An 11677-nucleotide genomic window follows, 5' to 3' on the forward strand; every position below is an offset into this window, starting at 1 on the left:
GCTCAGAGCAGCCTGAAGATAGATGACCCTTCTGGGTACTGGAGCTCTCTCCCCAACCCTGCTTTAAAAGGTAAGGGGATAGAGGAGCGGCGAGGTGGCTCATGACTGTAATTCCAGCACTTTGGGAGGCTGAGATAGGAGGATCGCTTGAGGCCAGGAGTTAGAGATCAACCTGGGCAACAGAGCAAGACCCCATCTCTACAAAATATATATATATATATATTAATTAGCCAGGCGTGCTGGCACCTGCCTGTAATCCCAGCTACTTGGGAGGCTGAGGAAGATCGCTTGAGCTCAGGAGATCGAGACCAGCCTGGGCGAAATAACAAGACCTCCATCTCTACCAAAAAAATTAAAATAATAAAACTATAAAGCAAGGGGGTAAGGACCTCATCAGTCGTCCTACAGAGTCCTGGTCTCCTCCTCTTTCTTGCTCTCCTCTCTGCCACGCGTTCCTTAGGGACGGTTAAGTCCCTGCTGAGCGCCCCCTGCCCCATCTCTTCCCGGCCGCCTAACCGGGGACGTCTTTCCCTTTAAAGCAGCGGCCCCCGTCTGGGTCATTGTCTCTCCTGGCAGCCAATCGGAGGCGCCGTTGGGGGCGGGGGATCCGGCCTCCCGATTGGCCGCCTCGTGCCCCGCCCCTCCCGGGATCCCGGGAGCTGTCCGGCCGCCTCGGTGCTGATCCCGCCGCTGCCCACGGGCCTCGAGCCGCGCAGAGGGCACTATGAGCGGGGGCGTCTACGGCGGAGGTGAGCGAGCCTTGGGCCCCGGGCTCCCGCAGCCCTGCGTTCCGAACCCGCGCCATCGATCCGAGCTCTGGGCACCCCGGGGCCTGTCACCTCCGTGCACGAATGGGTCCGGTCCCAGGCTTGGGTCTCCCGCCACTCCTGCGCTCGGTCCTCCCTGCACGCCTCGCGCGCACAGGGCCCAACCTCTCTACCTTGCAACCCACCTCCACCTGATCCCCGGCCCCTTCCTTTCCCGTCGGGAGAGCGACCTGAGCAAGGCCACTGGGCAAGCAGGGATCCTGGCGGTGTGATGCCCCTGCCCCCAGTCCCAGGACCTCGGACTCCAGTCCCACCTGCCCCAGACTGGTGATGAAAGTAGTGAGACTGTGGCTCTGCCCTGACTTCCTCTCGTAGCTACCTAGCGGGAGAGAGTTCGGGGGAAGTCCCCTTACAGGCCTGTCTCCCCGCACAGATGAGGTGGGGGCGCTGGTCTTTGACATTGGCTCCTTCTCAGTCCGAGCTGGGTACGCTGGGGAGGACTGCCCCAAGGTGAGCCTTTCAGTCTCCTCCCCAAATCCTAGGGGCTCTGAACCCTTCTTCAGCCTTTCCAGTGACCCAGGGCTCTCCCAGATCGCCCAGAAGCTCTGCTGAGCTGAAATGTGGGAATAAACCCAGGGGCGGGCTGAGGACCCTGCTGTGGGGCTGGACAGGGGCAAGAAGGTGACCCCTCTCCCTGCCGATCCTCCCCCAACCCTTCCCCACCAGGCTGACTTCCCCACCACGGTGGGGCTGCTGGCCGCGGAGGAGGGGGGCGGGCTGGAGCTGGAGGGGGACAAAGAGAAGAAAGGGAAGATCTTTCACATCGACACCAATGCCCTGCACGTGCCTCGGGATGGAGCGGAGGTCATGTCGCCCCTGAAGAATGGCATGAGTAAGGGGCCCTCACTCATCACCTCCTGACACAGACAGGGAGCTCACTCTCCACGATCTGGGACATAGCAGCCCCAACTCCCCACGGATTCTTCCTTGCAGTCCCAGGGTTCTTCTCACTGCCTCCCCGAGCTGCCTTGTTCCCAGCCCAGGGTCCCATCAGGTTTCTGGGAAGGAGGGTGTTCCCCTGGAGCTGGACTCACTGACCCTCCTTTGGGCTTGGCCTTCCTCCCTCCTTTTCCTCCTGTCCCTGACCCCTGCCTGCCCTCTTGCGTCTCCGTGCTGCTCTTCTGGCCCCAGTCGAGGACTGGGAGTGCTTCCGAGCCATCCTGGATCACACCTACAGCAAACACGTCAAGTCTGAGCCAAACCTGCACCCAGTGCTCATGTCCGAGGCTCCGGTGAGTGCCTACTCCATACCTCCACGTCCAGCCCTGATCTCCACCGAACCTCATTCCCACCATCCACCTCTCCTCCTCTCCCCTCAAGCCACCACTTTCAGCCACTTGACCCTTTTCAGACTCACCTCATCCATCTTCACCACTTTCTTTCCTTCATGGCTAAGTCTCCAGCCCTCCTGCTCTCTTCCTGCTCTATCTACTCTGCTGCTCTTCTCTGTCTCCAAGTCCTTTTTAATTTTTTAATCTTTTGAGACAGAGTCTCGCTCTGCTGCCCAGGCTGGAGTGCAATCGTGAGATCTCAGCCTCTGTCTCCTAGGTTCAAGGAATTCTCTTGCCTCAGCCTGCCAAGTGGCTGGGATTACCAGCACCTGCCACCATGCCTAATTTTTTGTATTTTTACAAAAAAATTGCCAGGCTTGATGGCGGGTGCCGGTAGAGATGGGGTTTCGTCATGTTGGCCAGGCTGGTCTGGAACTCCTGACCTCAGGTGATCCACCTGCCTTGGCCTTCCGAAGTGCTGAGATTACAAGCATGATCCACTGCACCCAGCCTCCAAGTCCTTTTTTGACCTTTTAACTTATTATTTGGATCAACATTGGTAGGCTAGGGATGTGGGCTCACATCTGTAATCCCAGCACTTTGGGAGGCCAAGATGGGAGGATCACTTGAGCCCAGGAGTTTGAGACCACCCTAGGCAATATGGCAAGACTCCATCTCTTTTATTAAAACAATAAAAATTTTAAAAACTGCAGTTTAGGCCGGGCACAGTGGCTCACGTCTTCAGTCCCAGCACTTTGGGAGGCCAAGGCAGATGGATCACAAGGTCAAGAGTTCTAGACCAGCCTGACCAATGTGGTGAAATCCCATCTCTATTAAAAATACAAAAATTAGCTGGGTGTGGTGGTGTGCACCTGTAATCCCAGCTACTCAGGAGGCTGAGGCAGAAGAGTTACTTGAACCCGGGAGGCAGAGGTTGTGGTGAGCTGAGATCGTGCCACTGCACTCCAGCCTGGGAGACAAAGCGAGACTCCATCTCAAAACAACAACAACAAAAACAACTGCATTTTAAAAAATGTTCTTACCTGCCTCCTTATATTTCCCCCTGTATAAAAGCAACTGTTTTTCCTCCCTTTTTAGCTAATTTTTGGAGTATTTTCTTCCATATCTCTAATATCATGCTTAAATTGCAGCCTGTGGAGTTTTTTGTTTTAGGTATTATCTTTGAATTTTCCACTTTAGAAAATGATCACTTAGCTCTCTTTTCCTCCCCAGCCTATACCACACATATTTCTCATCGCCCACCTTTAAGTACAGTGGGTTCTGTTGTGGTTGTTTGGGGTTTTGTTGTTTGTTTTTGAGACAGGCTCTCACTTTGTCACCCAGGCTGGAGTGCAGCAGCACGATTCTGCAGCCTTGACCTCCTGGGTTCAAGTGACCCTCTCATTTCAGCCTCGGGAGCAGCTGGAACTACAGGCATGAGCCACCACGCCCAGCTGATTTTTAAATTTTTTGTAGAGGCAGGGCTTCACCATGTTGTCCAGGCTGGTCTTGAATTCCTGGGTCTTGAATTCAAGCAACCTGCCTGCCTCAGCCTCCCAAATTGCTGAGATTACAGGTGAGATCCACTGCATCCAGACCAGTTGTATTTTAGACTTTAAAAGAAATCAGTATTCAGTATTTAGACTCTTTTTAAATTAGAAATAATTTTAAGAGAATAGTTTGTAAAGATGGGATCTCGTTATATTGCCCAGGCTGGCTTCAAACTCCTGTGCTTAAGCGATCCTTCTACCTCAATTTACAAATTGCTGGAATTACAGGCATGAGTCACTGTACCCAGCCCAATATTTACACTCTTATTACTATGTACACTAATCAGGCCTGACACAGGAGATACACTATTATTACTTTTCCTTTCTTGTGCAACTTTTTGTTTTCCTAGAACTGGAAAAAAAAAACAAACCTGTGTTCATATTTTTTTTCCTTTGAGATAGAGTCTCACACTTGGAAATATCATTTCCAAGATATTCCCTCCACTTTATGTTCCAGTCCTTCTACTGAGTTTTTAATTTCTGTTCACGTAGTTTTAATTCCCACAAGCTCTTTACTTAAAATTTTTTTTTTTTTAATGAGACAGCATCTCACTATGCTGTCCGGGCTAGTTTCAAACTCCTAGGCTCAAGCAATCCTCCCACTTCAGCCTCCCAATGTGCTGGGATTATAGGCATGAGCAATGGTGCCCGGCCTGTGCAAGTGTTTTGAATGCATATGTGTGTGACTATGAGTGTGAATATTTGTGTATGTGAAAGTGTGAGTTTGTGTGTGTATGTATGTGTGAGTGTGATTTTGTGAGTGTCAAAGTGTGTTTGAATGCATGTATGTGTGACTGAATATATGCATAGTGTGAATGTATGAGTGTGTGTGTTTATGTGTGTATCTGTATGAGCATATGTGTTTTTGAGCGTGTTTGTGTGTGTGCAAGTATTTGAATGCATGTGTGTGCAACCGTGAGTGTATGTGTGTTTGTGTTGCATGTGTGTGGGTCTGTGCCTCTCCCTGAATCCTCCCCTCCTGCACTTTCCCCACAGTGGAACACACGGGCCAAGCGGGAGAAACTGACAGAGCTGATGTTCGAGCAGTACAACATTCCTGCTTTCTTCTTATGCAAGACGGCCGTGCTCACCGCGTATCCTCTGGGCTGAGCTGCTCTGACTGGGTGGAGGGCCCCGGGTGGGGCCTGTGATGAGCACAGCTGAGCTCAGCTGGGGGGCCCAGGCCTGGTTCTTTGAAGATCAGTATCCGAATGGGCAGACACCTCCCTCCACCCCACTAGTGCAGAGGGCCCAGTGGGCTGAACACCTCTGACCCTGGGGTGGCCAGATCAGTGGCCCCTTTCCATTCCCTGGATCAGGCTGAGCAGACAGTGAGCTGGGCCAGGGGCTGGAGCTGGACAGAGGAGGGAGACGTGTAGAACGCTGCGGCAGTCCCTTCCCAAGAACCCCTTTAAACACTGACTTTTTAAAGGATCTGCCTTACATTGAACCCTGTGCTACGCAGTGGAGTGATAGCAACCCCTAATTTCAGGGAGTCTGTAAGACACAACCAAAAATATAGGGACTGGGCACTGTGGCTGGCCAAGCACAGTGACTCACGCCTGTAATCCCAACACTTTGGGAGGCCGAGGTGGGCAGATCACTTGAAGTCAGGAGTTCGAGATTAGTCTGGCCAATGTGGCAAAACCCCATCTCTACTAAAAATACAATTAGCCTGGCATGGTGGTGCGCGCCTGTAGTCCCAAATACTTGGGAAGCTGAGGCAGGAGAATCCCTTGAACCCGGAGGTGGAGGTTGCAGTGAGCTGAGATCACGTGATTGCACTTCAGCCTAGGTGACAGCGCGAGACTCCGTTTCAAAAAGTGTATATTAGTAAAGAATATACATGGGTCCTCACCAGAAGGAGAGATTTGCAGACTGGAGATGGCAGAGCAGAGAGTGGCCAGAGCAGAGGGAGTCCCAGGCCCCTCACTTGCCACTGCTGTCTCTTTGACTTACTCATCCGATGCCAGCTTTGCAAATGGGCGCTCCACGGGCCTCGTGCTGGATAGCGGGGCCACCCACACTACGGCCATTCCAGTACATGATGGCTATGTCCTGCAGCAAGGTGGGGCCTCAGCAGGGGGCGGGGGCACCCCAGGAGGACCAGGTCCTGACAGTGCCTCCCTTTCCAGGCATCGTCAAGTCCCCTCTGGCAGGGGACTTCATCTCCATGCAGTGCCGGGAGCTGTTCCAGGAGATGGCCATCGACATCATCCCACCTTACATGATTGCAGCCAAGGTGGGGTCTCTGAGGATATGGAGCTGCCACTAGAGTCCTGGCCACTCGCCCCATGGCCTTCAACGCACTGACACATGAGATATCAGAGCAGAGAGCAGCAGGCTCCCCAGTGGATCCTGGCTTCAGTTCCTCCTCTTTTTTTTTGAGACAGAGTCTCACTCTGTCACCCAAGCTGGAGTGTAGTGGTGTGATCTTGGCTCTCTGCAACCTCCACCTCCCAGGTTCAAGTGATTCTTCTGCCTCAGTCTCCTGAGTAGCTGTGATAACAGGTGCATGCCACCAGGTGCCTGGCTAATTTTTGTATTTTTAGTAGGGATGGGGTTTCACCATATTGGCCAGGCTAGTCTCGAATTCCTGACCTCACGATCTGCCCACCTTGGCCTCCCAAAGTCCTGGTATTACAGGCATGAGCCACTGTGCCCGGCCCCAGTTTCTCCTTTTATAATTGAGGCATTCAAAATCCAGACAGGCTGAGGGATACACTGAGGTCATGGAACCAGCTGGCAGACAGTGGGATGTGTAAGGGCCAGTGTGGTGGGTTCTGAGGTCCAATATAGACCCAGGTTCAAGTTCTGCCTCTGCCATCTAAGAGCTGTGGGACCGACCAGTAGGCAGGTGGCTCACGCCTATAATCCCAGCACTTTAGGAGGCTGAAGCAGGCAGATCACTTTGAGCTCACTTCAAGATCAGCCTGGGTAACATGGTGAAATCATGTCTCTACTAAAAATACAAAAACTAGCCGAGCGTGGTGGTGCATGCCTGTAGTCCCAGCTATTTGGGAGGCTGAGACTGGAGAATCGCCTGAACCCGGGAGGCAGAGGTTGCAGTGAGCTGAGATTGCGCCACTGCACTCCAGCCTGGGTGACAGAGCGAGACTACGTTTAAAAAAAAAAGAGTTGTGTGAGTAACAGCATGATATCAAAACTCCCTGGGCCTCAGTTTCCTCTTCTGTAAAGTGGAACAGCAGTAGGCAGTAGCCAGGGTGCTGTGAGTATGAAGTGACACTGCGTGCTCAGCTCTGTCCTGGGCCCTCATACGGAGCGTGGCCCCCTAGAAGGCCATTCCCTTGAGGTTCTGTCTCTACTGTATTCCCCGTAGTCTTCAGATCAGCCGCACCCACCACATGAAGGGCACATAGGGAGAGAGGCATGCCCCATTCTCTCTCCTCTCCACCAGGGAAGGGTGAGAAACCCCTCTTGCAGGCAGCACAGCACAGCGTCCAGTTCCAGTTAGCTACAGAGCCAGGAACAATGCCAGGAAGGTCGGGGGGTGGCTAGGGTGGGCTGGGAAAGGGTGTTCCTATGCTGTGCCCCTACAGGAGCCTGTCCGGGAGGGCGCACCCCCAAACTGGAAGAAGAAGGAGAAGCTACCCCAGGTCTCCAAGTCCTGGCATAACTACATGTGTAACGTGAGCCTCTGGGGAGGACCCCCTGAAACCACCCTCCCCTGCCATGAATGGGGGCGGGCAGAGGCCCTGCATGTGAGGGGGAGTGGGTGGGGGAGGTGTTGCTCAGGAGGAAGCCAGGCCCTCACCACCCCCGCTGGAATTTTAGGAGGTGATCCAGGACTTCCAGGCCTCCGTGCTCCAGGTCTCGGACTCCCCCTACGATGAACAGTGAGTGTGGCTCGGGGCTGGGGGGTGGGAGAGAGGGCAGAACCAGGACTCTGGGGGTGGGCTGAGGGGTTCTGGTGCTGGCCACCCACTGATCCTTCTTGAGCACCCCAAGAAGAGCCCTGTTCCCTTCTGGGCAGGGTGGCTGCGCAAATGCCCACAGTGCACTACGAGATGCCCAATGGCTACAACACAGACTACGGTGCCGAGCGACTCCGCATCCCCGAGGGCCTGTTTGATCCCTCAAACGTCAAGGTTTGGCCAGGCGGCAAGGACTGGGGCGGGTGCTGACTGGAGTCCCTGGATCCTGGGGCATGGGGTAGGCTGGGAAGGATTGCAAGGGTCTAGGGGGAAGGGGCAGAGATCCCACAGCCCAGTCACCTCTCTCTGCAGGGCCTGTCGGGGAACACCATGTTGGGCGTGGGCCACGTGGTAACCACCAGCATCGGCATGTGTGACATTGACATTCGCCCGGTGAGGCCAGGCCGGGGCTGAGGCTGGGCAAAGGGGCCCAGGAAAAGTGGGGAGGTGGGATGAGGGGGCTGTCCCCTGCCGGCTCACTCCTTCTCCCTGCTCTCAGGGCCTGTATGGGAGTGTCATTGTCACCGGTGGGAACACACTGCTGCAGGGCTTCACTGACAGGCTCAATCGAGAGCTTTCCCAGAAGACCCCACCGGTAGGAGACCACCCCTAACCCAGGGCCCTGGACGCCCATCCTGGCTCAGCTGCCCAGGACTGAGTCCCTTCATCCTTCCCACATCCTTCCTTCTGTTCTGGCCACCAGAGCAGCACCCCTGCCCCTGTGGCTTCCCAAGTCTTCCCTTGTCCCCCCCCAAGCCCTGTCCTTTCCCAGAACCTAGGTGTCTGCTTCCCCCAGCCCCTTTTTACCCCCAGAGCATGCGTCTGAAACTCATCGCCAGCAACAGCACCATGGAGCGCAAGTTCAGCCCCTGGATCGGAGGTTCCATCCTCGCCTCACTGGTGAGAGGAAGGGGACCTGGCCTAGCACTGACTGTGGGGGAGACGGGAGACCCAGACAGCGCCCACCATTTTGCCTGCTTCATTCATTCATTCATTCACTCACTTATTCATTCATTCAACATTTATTTTTGAGAAAGGTCAATAAGTGTTCCCAGAAGGATGAACAGGACACAAATCGGGGAGCAGGGGCCCAGTACGGTGGCCCATACCTGTCATCCCACCACTTTGGGAACCTAAAGTAGGAAGATAACTTGAGGACAGGAGTTCGAGACCCAGCAGGGAAACATAGCAAGACCCATCTCTACTTTTACAAATTGGAGAGAAGAGGCTGGGCACGGTGGCTCACACCTGTAATCCCTGCACTTTGGGAGGCCTAGGTGGGCGGATTACTTGAGGTCAGGAGTTCAAGACCCGCCTGGTCGACATGGTAAAACCCCGTCTCTACTAAAAATACAAAAATTAGCCAGGCATGGTGGCACATGCCTGTAATCCCAGCTACTCAGGAGGCTGAGGCATGAGAATCTCTTGAACCCAGGAGACAGCAATTGCAGTGAGCCAAGATCACACCACGGCACTCCAGCTTGGGTGACAGAGCGAGACTCTCTCTCTCAAAAAACAATTGGGAGTAGGGGGACAGGTAGCTGGAGACATGAGGTCAGGATGAGATTTTGGCGAGACATCTACTGTGCTTAGTCATCACAGGAGAGACCCTGATGGTTTGGGGCAAGGGAGTGATGTGGTAATGCAGGCATTGGGAACACTGCCAGGCATGAGTCTTTGGGATCAGCGTGTGAGCTGGGGTCATGGGGACCTTGCAAGGAGGCTGTTTCAATTGTCCTGGAGTCATAGCATGGATAGCAGTGGGGATTGGATGGACAGCAAGGGATAACTAGCAAAAGAGGCAGGCAGATTGGCTCTGGGGAAGGAGGTGGTGAGTTCAGTCTGGATCTGTTGCCGGGGTCAAAGGAAGGTACTGAGCAGGGAGCTGGAGTTGCAAACTGCATCTGGAGGGTATCAGCCACACAGAGGGGACAGTGGGGCCATGACAGACAAGGAGGACATTCACGAGAAGGGAAGTCCTCCGGGGAGACAGAAACCAGGATCAGAAAGACAGAGGCTGGCAGTTGGAACTTAGCTCAGGGCTGGAGCATGTCAGCCACACAGTTTTTTTTTTTTTTTGAGAGAGAGAGTCTCACTCTGTTGCCCAGGCTAGAGTGCAGTGGAGCAATCTTGGCTCCACCTCCTGGGTTTAAGTGATTCTTCTGCATCAGCCTCCCGACTAGCTGGGATTACATACATGCACCACCATGCCTGGCTAATTTTTGGATTTTTAGTAGAGATGGGGTTTCGCCATGTTGGCCAGGCTGGTCTCAAACTCCTGACCTCAAGTGACCCGCTCATCTTGGCCTCCCAAAGTGCTGGGATTACAGGCATGAGCCACCGCACCCAGCTCAAAATTAAGTATTAATAATATATCCTGGCCAAGTGGAGTGGCTCATGCCTGTAATCCCAGCACTTTGGGAGGCCGAGGTAGGAGGATCACTTGAGCCCAAAATTTCTAGACCAGCCTGGGCAACAAAGCGAGACCTTGTCTCTACAAAAAAATTAAAAAGCAGCTGGCAATGTGGTGCATGCACATAGTTCCATCTACTCAGGAGGCCAAGGTTGGAGAATCACTTGAGCCTGGAAGGTTGAGGCTACAGTGAGCTGTGCCACCGCACTCCAACCAGGGTGACAGAGGGAGATCCTGTCTCAAAAAAGAAAAAAAATCGATGTCTGTTTTCCACTTAGAGCACATCTCAATTTGGAGCAGGACTGGTGAGCCACAGGAGGCCAGTGGCCACTACATTGGACAGCACATGTGTACAGGGTGAGAAAGATCAAAGAAGCCCAGGAGTGGTGGCTTACGCCTGTAATCCCAACATTGTGGGAGGCCAAGGTGGAATGATCACTTAAGCCCAGGAGTTTGATACCAGCCTGGGCAACATAGCGAGACCCCTATCTCTACGAAAAATAAAGATTAAAAAAATAGAGAGGGCTGGGAGCTGTGGCTTACGCCTGTAATCCCAGCACTTTGGGAGGCCGAGGCAGGTGGATCACGAGGTCAAGAGTTGAAAACCAACCTGGCCAACATAGTGAAACCCTGTCTCTACTAAAAATAAAAAATAAAAATTAGCCAGGCATGGTTACAGGCACCTGTAGTCCCAGCTACTTGGGAGGCTGAGGCAGGAGAATTGCTTGAACCTGGGAAGTGGAGGTTGCAGTGAGCCAAGATGGCACCACTGCACTCCAGCCCTCCAGTCTGGGTGACAGAGTGAGACTCCATCTCAAAAAAGAGAGAGAGAGAGAGAAGGGACATTGACTTGCTCATTGCAGGAATACTCACAGGCATGTTGTAATGGTGAAGGCTGCAGATGGGGTGCCACAGCGTTGGAATGGTGAGGTGGAGGGAACATCCTCCTGCAAAAGAAGGGAGACTTGCTGTGTTTGGTAGCCCCGAGGGAGTGGGGAGAGGACACCTGGGGGGAGGACTGTGTGTGCGTAGTGAGTGTTGGGTGCTGCGTGCAGGTTGGCTGGCCTGGGGCTGTATGTGCCACCCCCCCAGCTCAGGAACAGGGCTTAGCTCAAGGCAAAGACTGCTGTTCAATAAATACTTGAATGAATGAATGATTGATTGAATGGTATGAAGAGGATACTCTCCCTCTGAGATGGGGAGGGGTTTCAGAGGGATGTGGACCCAAGGGGCCGTTGGGGCCTGTTGGAGGGTTCCCAGGGGCTGCACCTGCCCGTCCACACCTCCCTCCAAGGTCACCCTGATCCTCATGTTGCCTCCTCCACCCAGGGCACTTTCCAGCAGATGTGGATCTCCAAGCAGGAATATGAGGAGGGCGGAAAGCAATGCGTGGAGCGAAAGTGCCCCTGATGGCAACCCTCCCTACGCACCTGCTCCCAAGCTCAGTCCCTTAACCCCCATTGCCACATCACTCCCCTCCTCCTTCCCTCTTGTCCTCGTAAATGGTGATGTTTCTGGGTTGAAAGAAGTAAAAACGTTTTAAGAAAAAAAGAGTTTGGCCTCCATGGGGTGGGGAGTGGGCGCAGGGGTCTGGAGGGAGGTGAGGGAAGGGAGGGTTACTTCTACACTTACGCCGATCCCACAATGGGCGCCGGGACACAGCCCCAGGTGCCATCGATTC

At 53.8% G+C, this 11677-nt stretch overlaps 1 protein-coding gene across 2 annotated transcripts; it reads left to right on the forward strand.

The window, feature by feature from the left end:
• The first annotated feature begins 634 nt into the window (after positions 1 to 634).
• Positions 635 to 11547, forward strand: ACTL6B (actin like 6B). Of its 2 annotated transcripts, none has more exons than XR_001111017.2 (14): positions 635 to 749; positions 1201 to 1277; positions 1494 to 1659; positions 1959 to 2059; positions 4645 to 4742; positions 5622 to 5716; positions 5784 to 5890; positions 7209 to 7298; positions 7444 to 7505; positions 7643 to 7757; positions 7896 to 7976; positions 8083 to 8178; positions 8380 to 8483; positions 11326 to 11547. XR_001111017.2 is itself a non-coding variant. In XM_012474794.2 (14 exons), the coding sequence occupies exons 1-14, from the start codon at positions 725 to 727 to the stop codon at positions 11404 to 11406; spliced, it is 1281 nt and encodes a 426-aa protein (XP_012330217.1). In that variant the 5' UTR covers positions 635 to 724; the 3' UTR covers positions 11407 to 11547. The 2 variants fall into 2 exon arrangements, 1 of the variants encoding a protein (XP_012330217.1); XM_012474794.2 differs by having other exon boundaries at positions 8397 to 8483.
• The last annotated feature ends 130 nt before the right edge of the window (positions 11548 to 11677 follow it).

Source organism: Aotus nancymaae, unplaced genomic scaffold (assembly GCF_030222135.1).
Source record: "Aotus nancymaae isolate 86718 unplaced genomic scaffold, 86718_ANA_hifiasm-v0.15.2.pri h1tg000015l_0, whole genome shotgun sequence".
Classification (NCBI taxonomy): domain Eukaryota; kingdom Metazoa; phylum Chordata; class Mammalia; order Primates; family Aotidae; genus Aotus; species Aotus nancymaae.

Bases quoted from the DNA above. Each gene is read 5' to 3' on its own strand.
- ACTL6B (XM_012474794.2), top strand. From the start codon at position 725: ATGAGCGGGGGCGTCTACGGCGGAG. The intron at 750-1,200 runs GTGAGCGAGCCT...CTCCCCGCACAG, and splicing joins CGGGGGCGTCTACGGCGGAG to ATGAGGTGGGGGCGCTGGTC. The intron at 7,299-7,443 runs GTGAGCCTCTGG...CTGGAATTTTAG, and splicing joins GGCATAACTACATGTGTAAC to GAGGTGATCCAGGACTTCCA.